This window comes from Myripristis murdjan, chromosome 22 (genome assembly GCF_902150065.1).
Source record: "Myripristis murdjan chromosome 22, fMyrMur1.1, whole genome shotgun sequence".
NCBI classification, from domain to species: domain Eukaryota; kingdom Metazoa; phylum Chordata; class Actinopteri; order Holocentriformes; family Holocentridae; genus Myripristis; species Myripristis murdjan.
The window spans coordinates 11,646,057-11,663,135 of record NC_044001.1 but is presented as its reverse complement, the minus strand read 5'-3'; the positions used below and the strand labels follow the sequence as shown (position 1 = coordinate 11,663,135).

The 17,079-nt window shown below is 42.4% G+C and overlaps 1 protein-coding gene across 2 annotated transcripts in view; it reads right to left on the bottom strand.

Annotated features, from left to right (window-relative positions):
• The window catches only part of LOC115354272 (single-stranded DNA-binding protein 3), a 37,619-nt gene extending 20,908 nt beyond the window's left edge, over window positions 1-16,711 (bottom strand). For both annotated transcript variants that reach the window (XM_030044579.1, XM_030044580.1), the window contains exons 1-4: window positions 16,480-16,711; window positions 11,396-11,468; window positions 10,123-10,184; window positions 7,028-7,112 (exon numbers count right to left, since the gene is read on the bottom strand). In XM_030044579.1, coding sequence (XP_029900439.1) covers window positions 7,028-7,112; window positions 10,123-10,184; window positions 11,396-11,468; window positions 16,480-16,535 — 276 coding nt within the window. In that variant the 5' untranslated portion in view covers window positions 16,536-16,711. The remainder of the gene's footprint in view (window positions 1-7,027; window positions 7,113-10,122; window positions 10,185-11,395; window positions 11,469-16,479) is intronic.
• Window positions 16,712-17,079: the final 368 nt, after the last annotated feature.

The window sequence follows — 17,079 nt, the reverse complement described above, 5'->3', positions numbered from 1 at the left end:
TTCCTCTGGGTCAAAGGTGGGGTTGTTTGGATTGGTCTGTGGGAACTAGGCTTAGATCTTGCTTCAGGCGGGGAATTTGCACGCATGCAACTCCAAGATTACAACCTTTGATTTCCATGGTAAACATTCATTTAATTTCAAACCATGACAACCAAAACTACTGGGAATGAGCCGTGTCCACCTCTTACTTCTTTCTACCTTGAAGGCACAGCGAAGATGGCGAGGTGTCAGAGGCAGCTTAAACCTTGCTGGATGGCATGGCAGGGGTGGGGTGTGGTGGGGGCTGACATGAGAAGAACAGGAGCGGATGTTTGCAGTGTCTTGTTGCCAAGATATTTCAAACTTGCTGATGTCTTAACCCATGATCGTCACTCTCCATGAAGACAGCATGTTTTCCTTGCTTTCCATCCTAAGTAAGAACTCACTATTGATGAATAATCTATCAGAGAACAAAAGACTAATGATCTGATGGCTGGTATGGTACAGCATGTAGATGGACTATACAGAAGAGCATTGATCCCTCCCCCTCCATTTATCTCTCTCTGTCTCTCTCTCATCCAAGCACACCCTCTCTCTCACCCATAGGACCTACTGGATGGATCAATAGTGCTCAACACATTATTGACCTCCGCCTGATACCTTTCACAGGGATAAAGACAGAGACATAAACAGAGGATGGAGAGAGGGGAGAGGCAGGAGGAGACAGAGACTGTATCTGTGTGTGTATATGTGCGTCTGTATTTATGTGTGTGTCCCTGCCTGGAGAGGGTACTAATCTACATTCTGGTTCACACTGATATGTACCTCATCACCGTCTCCTTGACCTGCTGTCCTTAGCACAGAGGACCAACGCGAGAGAGAGAGAGAGAAAGAGAGGGAGAAAGAGAAAGAGAAAGGAGTGAGAGTGGAGAGGGAGGAAAAATAGCTGACTGTGGTGATCTAGCTAATTTATCAGCCCAGTCAAAACAGTGTGTTTCGCTCTGGAGCAACAGGATACGGCTGCTACTCTCAACATCATGTCTGACAGACGAATGAACACACACATACACACACACACACACACACAATAATGCGCGTGCACGCACACAGTGTCTGAAAGCCCAGCTGGTACTCAAAACTGGCACGACAAACACACCAAACAGACACGCACACACTTCCCAAAAAAGCTGCTGCCAAGGTAGGAGTACTGAACCAGACAGGCGGACACACATGCGCACGCACACGCACACACGCACGCACACACACACTGGATGACAGCGCTAATACATGCTGCAGACACAACATCCACTTAGCCAACACTCCAGAGAGACGGCAGCGAAGCCAAAAGACGAGAAAACAAAGAGGAGAAGAACTCTTAAAACGAAATATAACTTCCAACAACTCTGTAATGTACACTGTATCACACTTTGTTTTTTCCTGTTTTTTATATATACAGAAATGAATTTATGTGATACTTTACTGGTCACCACAGAAAAATTCTCCTTTTACTTGCCGTTCACTTGGAGGTAAGAGGTCAGGGTCAGAGAAGTGCCCCCTGGAGCTGTAGTTGAGTTGATTGCCCCCTTTTCCACTACAGGCACTGTACCCGGAACACAGGAACCTTTACCCCCGTTTCCACGAGAGTAACTAGCCCCTCTTTTTGTCCCGGGGGTTGAGTTCCTGGACCCTAAAATAGTTCCTGCAACTGCAATAGTACTACCAGAATTCGTGGAGGCCGTCAGAGTGGAGTTTGAGTGCTCATAATTTGTGATTGGTTAACCAAATAACGCAAGGACCAAGAAAGTATCATGCCCACCATTTTTTAAAATAGGAATGGACAAATATACAAATCATGGTCAGATAGTAACTGAAAGAAAAACTCATTGTGTTTCTGTTTGAGACTGCTCATCACTTCACATCACTTCTGTAAGTAAAAAGTTTCTTTGTGTAGTGGTAAATTTCAGTGGTACACCTTCACTGTTCACTGTTCTTGGGGTTCAGTGGAAACGCAAATGCACAAGAGCTTAAGTTCTTTGGTGTTTTCTTTTATCACAGACATGTGATAAAAGAAAACACCAAAGAACTTACAAGTGAAGACATAATGAATCCCATACTATTACACAAGAGCTTAAGGTACTTGATTTGCAACTACAACCCTCTACAACAAGAACCAGACCCAGCAACTTTGGTGGAAAAGGGCCAAATTGTCTTTGCCCAGGGACACCTCAGAAGGGTTAATGCTTGCCATCTTGAGGGCTTAAACACAAGTCTTGTGTTTGAAAGATTGTCTATCTGTCTGGGTTAGGGTTACCATACTGCTCCTATTGTAAATCAGGTAACATACACTTTGAATGACATATATTAGTGAGGGGGTGAAATGCCACAAAGCTCAAGAGACTCAAGCCTACAGTACATGGTATATACACTTCAGCCCACTGAGCTTTAGGGTGCCTCATCCACGATGTAAGCTTTAGTAGAGAAAAAGAGACTGTGTGAATCAGTTTCTGTGTCCTCTACACTGGGAGGCACGTAACAAACCTTCAAATGATGGCGTGTTTTAGACAAATATCAGACAACATCAGATCAAGAGCATTAACATTAGAGTTGTGTATCATACAACTCTACCATTCATGTAATATACAATACCTATTAATATCATCTTTATTTTTTTGTATCAGTATTTTTTTCCTGACACTATTAATGTACATAACACGTAGGGATGTACCGATACCACTTTTTTCAATGCCAGTACGCATACCAAGCACAAAAATAAGTATCAAACGATAAAGAGTACTGGTTTGATCCATGCAGGGTTGGACTATTAGTTTGAGGTAACTGGACAAAATATATCTATATCTATCTATGTATATAAAGTCCTTTTTCCCAACAGTTGAGAAATACAGGCATCTATGTGCAAAAAATGGACAAAATCCATCCATTAGTGACATGTTACTCAGGGCTTTTGGTACTTGATATAATTTTCCGGTAAACTCTCCAATACTGATACTCCATTTTAACCCCAGTATTTGTACAGATACCCGCGTCTTATCGGTGCATAAAAACTCCAAACTTGGCAGTGTACTTGCCACAGTCAGAAACTCCTACTGTTGCGTCGCTTCAACTACAGATTTGCGATACCCCCTCCAAAAAACTCTCAGACTCTCATTGTTTTAAAGAATACAGTAAAGACACCTCGCAGAGGTATACTGCTGCAGTGACTAATGCTACATCATGTTGTGCAATTTGTCTATTGCAGTTTTTCCTAACATTATTTTAAAATGCAGCTTATCATGGCATTTTGAGGCTATTGTCACTTTTTGATTACTGCAAACTTATATTTACTTCTGGTGGCAGTGAAGAGGCAAATCAAACTGGAGACACAGGGAAATTCATGCAGTGATCTCTTCAGAGTCATTTTTGGCAGAACAGAAGTCTTTTTTAGAAAAAGTATAATAGGTATTAATGTTTAAAATAATGAAATACGTTCAGGGTTCCCAGCCAATGTCAAACATAACTTCTCCATGACTTTCCATGACTAAAATTTGTAATTTCCAGGACCTACATACACTTAGCATGACATTTTTTCCCTGGCCAAAATTTTAAAACACACTTCAGATTGAGAGAGTATTAAGAGTATTATTCTGTTTTATTCTGCAGGGGAAATGAACATAACGTGAATTCAATGGGAAATAAACATTTAGTGAATAACTAGTTGCCGACTTTTGAAAATGAGGGTAACAAAATTCCAGGATATCCCATGACATGTCCCAAGAATTTATTAAAGTTTCTGACTTTCCCTGTCTGCAACAGACTTCTCAAAATTTGCATGACTTTCCAGAATTTGCATGGCTTGTGGGAAACCTGTGTGTTAGTATAGGCAGCAATATGTCTCTGCAAGCTGATTTTAATTGGTGCTAATGACTTCTGGGAGGTAGCGCAAACCTTAAGTAAAACAAACAGTAGCAGCTTCTAATTTTGGCAAATAGCTACATGTGTTAGATTAGAGATTTTCATGAGCGTCACTAGATGTATGACAAAAACAAAAACTAACATTAATGTTATCTTTTAAGGCATCAGGTCTGTGTTGATTGTTTGATTATTTATTTTTTGCTTATTTGCACTGAGAAAAAAAATGGTGTGGCTGGTTGAACAAGAATAATTTTAGAAAAAAACATCAGAGGTAGTATTGGTGTGAATTTTTTTCTCTAGAGGCCAGCCAGCACATTGTGATTTCACTAACTAGAATGGACACAGCTAGCTTGAATGGCTCAGCCTTCTTATGGGTTTGATGCAAAATACATCTCACAGAGTAAGCCAATAAAAGTTCACACAAAAAAGGTAACTATTTTTCATTTACACTCACTCTCCATTTGCTATTTTCCATTTAACTCCATTCTGGATACCTCTAGTGTTGGTTGTGTCTTTGTGTTGTCCACACTGCCCTCTTCTCCTCAGCGCTACTAGGCATTGTGGGTAAACAGCTAGATTAGCCAATCAATCTTCTCTCGGGAATAGAGGTGGTGGTGTATGTGGTGGCGGTGGCGGTGAGGGAGGAGGGGGTCAGGGAAGAGATAGGGAGAGAGAGAGAGAGAGAGGGAGGGAAAGAGAGAGGGGTAGGGAGGAAAAGAGGAGGAGAGGTGAAGAGAGGGAGTGAGCGATAAGACGAGTGAGATGAGAGCGAGAAGAGAGGGGGCGGACTGGTGTGCTGGGTGAAGGAGAGAGTAAGATATGGTGAAGGAGGACGGGAGGGAAAAGAGATGGGGGGATGGGGAGAGAGAGAGAGAAAGAGAGAGAGGGAGGCAGGGAGAGATGTGTGTGCGTACCTCCACAGATGCAGCTGTGGGGGTGTCACGGAGAAACCACAAGCTGTGAGAAAACATGATGTGAATAGGTTGGACTTGCACAACATGTATATGAGAGAGAGAGGGAGAGAGAGAGAGAGAGAGGTGAAGGAGTGAGAGAAGTGACAACCACAGGCAGATGTGTGGAGAAGGAGTAAGAGCAACAGAGCAGGTATGAGAGAGGGAAAGGAGAGCTTGAGGAACAAGAGGATATAAAAGCCACAAACATTCATAACATGGTATCTGTCGGTTTCAGAAAGCCATGTTTAAGACTTTTAAGACCTTTGTGATACTACCTGGAACTGGATTTAAAACCAGTTTTACACAGAAATTTAAAAAGTATGACAACAGAAAAAAAAAGTCTACTTCCAAACATAGCCAGAAAGTTCTGAAACTATAAGTGAGCGTTAAAGGAAAAGGGACACTAGCAAACGAACTGATGGAGAACGTTAGGTCCAACTGCATGAAGTTTGACATACTGAGTTAATAATGTCCTGCTCTGATTTAGAGCTAACTTGCATGTGGATCAAACTCAAATCGTGAACTGCAATGTGCAAACATAAGAAAATAAAACTGATAGTACTGTCAGCTTTGACGGCTTACATTAACATTTAAGACTTTTTCAGACTTTTGAAACTCTCAGCCTGAATCTTACAAAAAGATATGTTACAAGATATGTGAAGAGTGTTATGAATCAGATAGATATTACATTCACAACCAGTGTCAAGACTTTGCTTCTATAGAAAAACAGCCCTGATAGTAAACATTACGCTCTTTTTCTCTGCCATGAGCTGATCAGGCACTGACAATGCATCTCAATTGCTGGCTTGCATTTCAGAAAATCATCCTCAGAAGACTGAGACACTCCTTTGAGGTAAGGTGAATTTTTTTTTTCCATGCACATGTCTCTAACCAGCTCGGTCTTTTGAAACCAGCAGAGAAGACCTGTGCTCAGAGACTAGCCTGAGGGGGCTGGAGCCAAAATTAAACTGGTCCCGTCTCCTTCACTTTATCACTGACAGACAGCGAGAAACCATCGAGCACACAAATCTACATGTATGAAGTCACTCACACACACAGAGGGTTAACTAGCACTCTGGCACTGAGGGTGTGAACCCCCTGCCCTCCCCACCCTGGCCAGTTGCCAAAAATGCCCCCATCCCAAAATACACACACAGACACACACATACACACAGACACACAGACACACACACGCACGCACACGCAATCCCCCCCAAATCCCTGGCTTAGCCCCGGCCCAGTGCTGGGATTACCGGATTAGAACTCTATTCCATTATCTCCCCACACTATACAACACACACACACACATACACACACACACACACACACACACACACACGTTGTCTTGGCCAGAGAGGGGACAGTGTCAATCAAAACACATGACATTTACACACAGAGGATGCAGTTAAACTTTCTGATACACTGGAAGTACACATACATACATATACACACACACACACACACACACACACACACACACACACACACACACACACACACACACACACACACACACACACACACACACACACACACACACACACACACACACACACACACACACACACAAATATATACATTATATATAGATTATTCACACACACGTAATATTATTAGGCAGCACGGTGGTGTAATCATAAAGGAGAGTCCTGCAGGTGGAGGGCAAGGGTTCAAGACCCCATGACAGCAAAAACCTGCCCTGCTTAAGTGTCTTTGAGCAAGATACTGAATCCCTACTAGTTCCAGGATTGTTGTTCTGTAGCAGACCGTGACCTCTTACCTCCTTGTAGAACGGGACAAGCAGAAATATGAATTTCTCCTTCAGGAGCTCAATATTTAACATACACACACTCTCGCTCTCTATATAACGTCTTCTGGCAAGAAGCAGTCAAGCATCTAACCTGAGAGACGGGTTGGCATGCTTAGCTAGTTAAAGGGACACGTCACAGGTTTGATTCCCATTACAGCCAATACGTACATATGTACATACATACATACATACATACAAGTGTTCTTTAGCAAGACACTGAACCTCCACTTGATCTCAGGATGCCACTCCACACATCTTTGTGCTCGTCACATCACTAGTAAAATTTTTATTTATTTTTTTTTGTGCCTCGGGTATATGATGAGAGTCAAATAGTGTGTAACATGGTGATAGAAAAAAAAAAAAAAAAAAAACTTACATAGTCATGGAAGGCCTTGGCCTCACTGGAGTGCTCACATGTCTCCCTTCGGTCTGGAGCTGCACAATACAAATCCCAGAATACACTGAAACAGGAAAAAAGAGGTCAAAGGTTACCAAACAGAGCAATACAAGCAAATGTGTAACAGCTATTCATAACCCATTCACACACTCTCATTATCTCCCAAGCGCTCTTAAACTGCCTCTTACACACTTGAGCATCATTGTAAGAGGGACACAATGCCAATGTCGCCCCCTCAATCAACCTCTCGCTCACTCAAAAACACACACACACACACACACACACACACACGTTTCCATATTTATGAGGACCTTTCATTTGCAACACGTATTCCCTCATTTCCAACTTTAACCCTTACAATAACCTAACCATGGCTGTAATTCTAACCCTAAAGCCCCAACTCTCAAATACCCATTCTGCACAAGTGAGGCCAGGTAAGATGGCCTCATGACGAAGGGCTTTCCTCATCATCTGGTCCTCACAAGAGCACAGGGGTAGGGGAGCATACACACTCACAGAGAGATAACATGTTTACATATTTCTCTTTCAGCGTATTTGAACAAAGTGAGTGGAAACACATACACATACACCATAACAGAATGTTAATTGCCTGTGTGAGCTGCTACCTGTCTAAGAGGTCCTAATTGAATCAGCCTTTGTGTATTGATTCCATGGAAGTGCTATAAACTCAGTGGAACAGCGACACAGCTAAAGAGAGGACTAATCACCTATCAGGGAGCCACTTCAAATTCCCCAGCAAATACCAACGCACACAAGCTGAATCCCAAAGATCTGGACTTTTTCCCCTAGACTTTTGCACTTTACAGTACACTCTCATTATATTTGATCGAATCACTGAATCTGCTGCAGCTTTTCATGTGGGCTATTTGAGCCTTTTAGGTTGAGCGTTTGTGGTACTTTATTGGTAAAATTTTTTTGCCCTCAGCAGCAGCCTTGGAAGAGATTTTTGCTCATGGACACCTCAGCAGAGGTGATGCTTACAGTCACAGGCACTCTGCAAAACAGTCTCCCTTCCCACTACAAAAAAAAAAAAAAACGAATAAGGAAGCAGAGGGAGGAAAGCCCATAATACTCTTGACTCAATTTAATGGGCCTGCCCAGAATTCAAAGCAAAAGGGGACATGCTTTGATATAAAACAAAGTGCGTATTGATTTAATGGGGGGGACTTCTTTTTTGCTAAATATTTTCTGTGAAGCTGTACATCTTGAGTGTAAACTTACACAGGGCATCATATTTTTTAAAACCAGCATTTATTATTTTATTTACATAGTTTATGTGCAAATGCAGTCTGTCTGGATTTACATTTTAGCTGAGGCAATTAAATCAGCAAGCAATCAAACTATCATTCTTCAGATTTACCAGTGCTTGTATGCTTTCAAATTATTATTCTATTCGTTCATTTTATTTTTATTACAACAAGTCCTTGGTCTGATATTGCTGATGGTGCTCTGTGGAGCTGATGTTCATTCTTCTGACTCAGCAGAGCCACCCCCAAGGTGAAAAGATATTAGTTATTGTACTTTCTGGAGACTTTTAAAGATAATCAAGGGATTTTTTCCCCCATTTTTTAAACCTGTCTGCTCTTTTATGTCAACTTGGGTTTTTAACTGTTTATTACTACATTATTAGGGCGTAGTGAGCAAAAATTACTCTTTATTAAACATATGCACCTGCAAGTACACATCCTATAGAAGTGTATGGCTATTACTATTAAGTCAGTAAGTTTTACACAGTGTGAGTGTAACATGTAATATGATGAAAAAATGTTACACTTTAGATTTTGAAAGGTGGCTGAAAAGTAAAATTATTTTTACTCAAATGTAATATGTATCAATGCTCAGTTCTACAGTGAATTGCTTGTTTCTTTCAGTTAAACAATTGCTATATTATTAAAGACAAATACTTAAGTAAAATTTTACTGTGTTAGCCATTCTTCTGATTGGATAAAGATTTTTCAATGACCTTTTTTACTCATACCAAATTTCCCCTGACCTGGCTCAGCCCTTGCTCATTCTCAGGTTTGCAAAGCTTTAAGGAATATTTCAGGCACATCAAGGAGGGCTCAGTTCAAACCTCTTAACCTCCACAGTCTCACACAGGCACAGACTGCACTCAAGCAGATCATCATAACAATCTATTCTTGCTAAGGGATTTTGTATCATTGCATTTTATTCCTTAGTAATGCTCAATATGGACCCCAAAGTGACAAGGACAGCCAAACACAAGTGAAACTGCTTTGAGGTGGTGACCCCAAAGGGCAACTCCTACTGAGGAGCAGAAATGACAGGAGGGGGAGGAGGAAGACAGGAGAGGGAGAGGTGAAACAAAGGAACCTGGAATGCAATGGGTTAATCTGCTAAGAATCCCTCTCTCACGTGAACAAAGGAGAAAAGCGGAGAGGGGGGGCACACAAAGGGTGACGAGGGGGGGAGGAGGGGAAGGGGGGCACGGGGGGAGGCCATTCCCTAACCATCTGGATCTATTGTTTCAGGAGAGGGGGTGAAGGATGGAGAACTGGAGGAGGGGAGAGGGTAGAAGACGGTGAGGGAGGGGTCACGCCCTCAATGAGCGAGGGTGGTCAACCCCAAGGCTGAGTCATATAGTTGCTGCTCTGCTGTCACATATTAACCTAGCATCTCCAAGAAGTCATATTTAATCATGAAAACAAACTACTACTGTTTAATTATAAAACATTTTTTTGAAGTATGACAGTGGGATTTGAGTGGGTTTGAATGGGCCATCAAACATCTTCGGGGCCACAAGGGACCATGTACATCTTCAATTCTGTTGCAACTCATGAAACATACTGCAACTGGAGGGTTTGTTCATTTAACAGATATGAGTTGTGCCTAGGGCCAGGTTGGACACTGTCAATGAGCTGAGGGGATGCACTGCAAATACTGTTTGAATCACACTGTGAAAACTGTTTACACACCCAAGCAGAAGCAAATATAAAATAAAATAGATAGACCTATCATAATAAGTAAGTACAAAATGAAAAACAGATGCTCTTTCACAAAAAAATAAGCGAAGGTGACTCTTTGCTACTCACCACCACCACGAATGAAGGAATCCAGGAGGCTCCCCTAATGTAATATTCTTCTCCCATCGAATCTGAAGAGAAGAGAAGAAAAGAGAAGAGAAGAGAAGAGGAGAGAAGAGGAGAGGTCACTTGTAGCCACTGCAGAGAGGATTATGTCTGCAGGTCTGGGGGTTAAGAACACATAATCAGTCCGTCTCAGACTGTCAATGGCCTCAGAGGTGGCGATAGGTATCTCTCTGACTCTGACCATTTTTTCTGTTTGTGAAAATGTGTGTCTTGTTCCTCTGTTTAGCTGTCAAGGATGGAGAATGCCAGTGTTACACCAAGTGCAGTCTTAGATGTGTGTAGGCTTTTCCATACACGTGCTGGCTTGACTTGACTTGGTTTGACTCGATGCGCCAGCCCAGCACAGCTGAGTTTGCATTTCCATTAAAACAGAGCTACCTGCTTGAAGGTGTGTCTTTAACTGATGATGCACTTGTTATGACTCAGTGAGGTTTAAAAGCAGCACCCTCTTTTCGATGACGTTCTAAGGCAGCGCCCTTTTCAGCCCTGTTTACTATTGCACTGTGCAACGATTGTCGGTAACCAGCCACTTATCACCATGGATTTGTAGACTGTTGTTACAATTTTGCTTGGCATTTACAGCTTAATACTTGAAAAATAGAGACATGATAATGAATGGATCTGTAAGAGTAAGCTATCATTCAAAGCCCATCAGAAAAAGGCAATTTGATGTCACCATAACCCGCTTGGTGGCAGGTCTTGCATGCTTTGGCCTGACTCTGGAGATGGTCCACCTCAGGCGCGATTGAGAAAAACTTAACACAAAACTCAACATGTTTAAAGTAATGCAACTGAATGGAAATGGAAATCAACACGGCATGGATTTGACTCAGCACGACCAAAAGTGCCAATGGAAAAACCCTATATATATGTAAGAGAATGGATAAGTCAAAGGACCATTGTTCTGTCAGGCAGTGACAAAACTTTTGTTCTGGTTGAGCAACATGTTATCAAGTCTTGAACATTCTTAAGTACTCAAGTCACTTGTTCCAGGTCACATTAGTTGGATCAAGACTGACTGAAAAAGATGTGGGCTGACTGTTTTAAGTTTTCTCATCCTACTCATCTTCACAATGGAAAGGATAAGAGCTTCCTCCGCTAAAGTCTGTCATGCCATTTTCAGAAAATGGTGCAGAGGACTAAATGGTCTCAAACTGACCCACAGTCCTGTACTTTATGAGCTCTGAGTCAGTTAGTGTCACAGATGCCATCTTACCTCGGATAGGAAGGTCTGTGCGGACTTCTGTGCTCCCACATGTAGCAGGTACTCGTAAACATATAACGCTAACCTGCAACAGAGAAGAACATAGAAAAAAAAAACAACTTCAGTTTCATGATGCAAGTCAGTTTGCTCATTTGTCAGCAAGGCAACAGCACTGTCAAACTCTTCAAGAAATGCAGAGCCAGTGTTTCACATCCACAGATTTATTTGGGGGCGGCCCACCACAAACAGATTACCCAAACTGACACAATAACATGTCAACAGCACTTTTTATGCTGCCTATACACAGTCTTTTCCACCACCAACTATGTGCATCTTACCCAGCCAAACCTTGCTAACACCGCAAATAACTACAGAACCTGTGGGAAACACAGGAGGAGGATGAAAATTCTTGTCTGATATTGCCTTCACTTCTGACTCAACACAGCAGAAACTGGCAGAAATAGCTGGTTACGACATGCGTTTTCACTAATGCCGACAATATTTTAAAAGCTCTTGCCAGACTTTTTTTAATCACTGCTATTATAATAGGCCAGACACACTTGAAAACGACAATTCACCAGGGTCTATTAACGGACACAAGAACCATGCTGTGGAGTGGGAAACCCCCATCGGCCCAACATTGTACTCCTAACTCCTTCACTTAGCCGTGTTTAATAGGCTGTTAATGGACCATCAATCGACCGACAGCGCGGATATGACAGTGCCCTGTGTGCCCAGAGCAGACAGTCCTCTGACAGACCAATAGGGTCCTAATGAGAGGGACAGTAGCTCGGTGTCATAGTCCCCATCATTAGTCAATGGACTGATCAATGGAACACGGTCTTGAGATAATCAGGTCGTTGTGTAGGTTTGTTTTTAACTGCTGCTGGACCATTTAGCTTTATCATTGTCTTCTCTTGTATTGTTGTTGGACAGCACTGCACATTTAAAGCTGATGTGCACTATGTAAGTGTCTTTGTGGGACGGGACAGTGAAGCATTGCACTCTTTGATGTAGAACTCAAAGCAAAGTTTGCACTCACATTTAGTTGCTATTAAGGCATGCCTCTTAAATGGATGAAGTCTAAATGAAGAGGGGCAACAGATGAGACTGAAGTGGACACAACAGCAGCAGGGCAGCTTTACTGCTGTAATGTGCTATGATTTATGTTAGGGCTGAAGACTTTGTAAAAAAAAAAAAAAAAAAAAAAACTGTACTGCAATTATTTTGACATATTGCAATTGCCATGTTTCATATTTTTTGTGAGAAAGATATTTTAAATCATTGTTTTAATTTTCACTGAAAAAAATGATAATGAGATTGTTCCTGAAGTCTGTAACAAACAAACTTGTTTTCTTAGACCTGGAGATTAAGATTTGTAGGCCAGGGCATCTTTGTTGCACCACAGTACTTTATTTATAACACTATTATAACACATTTTACTTTAATAAAAAAAAGAAAGAAAGAAAGTAGCTCCTGTGATTTGGATATTATACTGGACAATATTGTAATTTTTATATTTTGATTAATTGTTCAACCTTGATGTAGATATCGATTAACCTGGCACTGTCTATTTACCCCTATTTTATTATCAACAGACCAACCCTGTTTTACATCCATCTGCAATTTTTCAAAGCTTTTCACATAAAAGCCCACAAAACCTGGACACTCAAGTAGAAATCTCTGACTAAATACTGCAGTCTCCGTACATCCTCTTCAGCTGTCTGCATAGTTTCAGGGTGCAATGTGTACGCGTGTCTCTGTATATGTACAGCCGGCCGTCCTACCAGGAAGGGTAATAAATAGCCGAGGGTGTTCCCTTTTCACAGTCTATCACAGAGATAACAAAACATACAGACACCCAGACACGCTGACATACAGGCAGACCGATGAACAAACAAATTTGATGCGGCCTTAAATTCTAAACTTCCTGTGAGGATTTGTATCAGCTAATAATACTGTAAACTACTGAGAAATAGTGTAACTGTAAAATACATCTCTCACACTACACACAACTGCAACATATCCCTCAGGGAGAATACACCCTGATTGCATTTACTTGCTTAATTCAACACAGACGGCAAGACAGGTTGGTAGCCATATAATGACCAATGGTTTTAAGAGGCTAAAGATTGCAGCTCCGCGATGGGATTCACGCAGCAGTCGCGCGCACACACACACACTTGACCACTTTAGCCAGGGGAATTTGACCACTTTCTGAGGCTCCTAGCAATTTGTAGGTCACAAAGCTCTGTGTGACCGCTGGTGTAGAGTGTAAGTCACTGCCACTTGCAGGTCAGTCTAGGATTGGGCCACACACACACCTACACTTTGTACACACAGCCTGTGTTTTGTCCTTGTGTCTTGTAGTGTAATTCATTCTTGTACTGATCACTCTGAGTGCACCTGAATTAGCACAGATTCTCTTTGTCTATACTGACTTTAATAGAGACTCTTCAAATGCCTGCCAAAAGTTCCCAAAGAGGGTTTACCTAGTGCTCCAGATATACTGATACTGCTTGTATCTGCCTCGACACTGCAGTTTCACTTGCTTGCTTAATGCATGTAGAGCCTCATACAGGAGTTTGACTTGTAGGGAATAGTTTAGGAGCAGGTCTTATGTCTAGGGATGGGAGGATCACACTGTAGATCTCTCCCCAAGAGGCCTTCAATGAAATTTTTATGTGTGGATGTGTGTGTGTGTGTGTGTTGTGAAGGGGGCTGCGTGTGCGTGCACCTGGCCTAATGCATTATTAAGGCTCACAAGCTAGCCCATAGAAAAGGAAGAGAAGTTCGAGGAGGAGAAGAAAAAGACTGGCAGAGGGAGCAACAATAGTGCAGTGGAATAAAGGGAGGAGAGAAAAATGAGTTTTGACTGGAACATAAGAGTGGGCATGCCCTTTTTATGGAGGGAGAAACGGTAGGTGGTAGATGGGGATCAGAGGTGCAGTCAACTCATGATGGAGGGAAAGACGACAGCAGTGGTCATTCAGTCAGCAAAGTAATGAGCCAGCCATCAACAACATGAAACTATTCAAGATATCAGGAAGAGCAAAGACATTATGAAGGATTTGAATGGCATCAACATTTATTTCTGTTGATAATAAGTTTTGATGGCCTGTTGACGTCAAGGTTATATCACACTCCACAAGCTTCTACACTTTCTTTATCCTTGTCTTCCCTAATTGTCTGTCTCCCTCCCTCCAGACCCTGTGAGGTGACCCCATGACCCCCCAGTCCCCATTCCCCTCTTGTGTTCTAAGATGGGACAACGGAGCACACACTGACTCCCACTGAGTGAGAAATCTCCCTTATGTACACCACCAGCACACCTGACATCCTGCCTGAGGCTCCCGACAAAACCCCCTCTTTAAACATGGATGAGTCTGCCCACCATCTCTCTCTCTTTCTCTCTCTCTCTCTGACGCAGAGCAGAGAGCAACTGCTTCAGTCTGTCTCAATAATTCAGCACTGAAGCGAGGGATGAGGACTTTGAGGAGCAGCAAAGGATGGGAAGTGAGGGATGTTAGAAGAGTGATGCATAAAGGAAGCATAAAGGATACAGGTTTGAAGCAGACAGGCGGGAGGTGTGAACTTCAGGGGATAAGGCGTCTGCTGATAATCACACAAACATTCACAGAAATCTTCCAACTTTGTCCCACATGAGTCCCCGACTTGCTGACGGGTACGGCGGGTCAGAGGATGAGCATTTGTTGGTGTATTCCACCCACCCGCTGACAGCAATAGAGCCATATGCATTCAATCATGTAGGCTCTCTCATCTCATACTTTGTACACACCTCTATTTTATTCAACAGTTGTGTAACAGCAAATGCAATTTACCCCAGAGGCAGCAGAGATCTCTAAAACCTTTAATCTTACAAAGTTTTTAAAAAATAAAACAAAAGAAAATAAAAGGCATAGACAGGTATTAGTTGGCTTTGTTAACAGTGACCACAGGTAACAGAAGCAGTAAGTTACCAGCCGCTCTGTGTGTGTGTGTGTACACTGGCCTTTATTTTAAATTATGTAGGGTTGAGTCCCTGAAATCAATATTTCAGATAAACATGAAACGGAAAGCATCGCATTTAGTGTGCTCAAGAGGCTGGACAACAGTGGTAACACACGGCTCGCATCTCCTATGTGAACAACAGGCATAGGTGGCATGCAGACAAAGGGATTGGTGGGCTACAGCAAGCCAAGCTAACACTACTAAGTTGTTTCGTGACGATACAAGCGCCGAAAAGCCCGTTTTAGGGTCTGTTCATATGTGCGGTGACAGGAGTTAACGACGGAAATATCAATCGCACTCGTACACAACTCGGGATCACTAGGAAATCTGTACGGGCCACAAAAGTTATCAGGCGCAGCTACTCCTTGCATAGAGAGCATAGCAGTGGCTCACTCCTGACCGAACACACATGGATACAATGTAGCCAGCGCGTTTGGACAAAGTGTCGTTCTGGAACTTGGAACGATTTTAGAACACGTTCCACTGCTATTTTGTAGCAAAGCCCCAAACAGCTGTATTCTATTTATATCTGTCGCTTTAGCGGGCGACACAAAAGCCAGCTAGCTACAATGCACAGCGTCACTCCAAATGCATTGTTCCTCACATTGGGCGAGGGAGAGATGTAACTGAGTGGGATCCCCATCCATGCACCTCATAGGCAATTCACTTGGAGTGTACATTTAGCTATGCATTATTTCTGAGGACACGTGCAACGCTCCCTTGTAAAAGTGAAGCAACTTGACTCATTTGGCTCGAAACTCCCCCATTCTCTATTCAGCATTAGAAAGAAACAAGAAAGACAAGAGTGAAACTGGTGAGGTAGCTAGCTGTTTGTGCTAACAGCCGTGCAAATAAACTAACTGCACTTGGAGGATGCAGGATAACCAGTATACACAAAGTGGCAGATACAGCAATTAAACTATCAGGGCATCACTTTTTGTAGCTTGTGTGGTCACAAAAAGAGCTGCCTGAACATGCGTGCCGCTTTGGAGTGACTGAGCTGCCTTATATCAGTTAGCAAGTTTAGCTACCTAGCACACACACTTAGCTGGATGTCTGTTGTGACAGTGCAATAATTTACTTACTTTTCTCTTGCTTGGCTATCGGAGGGGACCACAGCTCCTTTACCCTTGGCGTACATGTTGGAGGCTGTTTTGATACTTTGTTTTATCCCACTCGACACCTGTCAAAGAAAGCTACCAGGAAAACCTACTATCTCCATAGCTACCCAGTTAGTGTTGTCTCTCTCTCTTGCTCTCTCTTTGCTCCGGTTTCCTTTTTTTTCTACATCCCCAACATTGCCCACAAATCAGGCAGGGTTTCAGCCGGGGGGAACTTGAAACAGTCCACTGGTGGAGCTTTTTTTTCAATCGCTGTTCCTGGATTCTGCTCACGCCCCCCCTGTTGTGAAGCGGTGGGGGCTTCTTAAAGTCACAGTGTCTCAGTTTTTGTTGACTTCACTCTGAAAACTCAAGTTCAAGTTCTCTCCCGGAGGCCCTGAAGTTTAGGCCTTACGTTACATTTGTGTTTATGCACCGTATGCAGGGTCGACTCGCATTACCAATTACCGCAGAGGAACGATTAATATTGATTAAGGTTAGATGAGATAGCCAGGTTAGTAAATTATCAGATTACATAACTGGGAATAGCTGCATGGAAGTGAATTTACTGTTTTTTCCATGGTA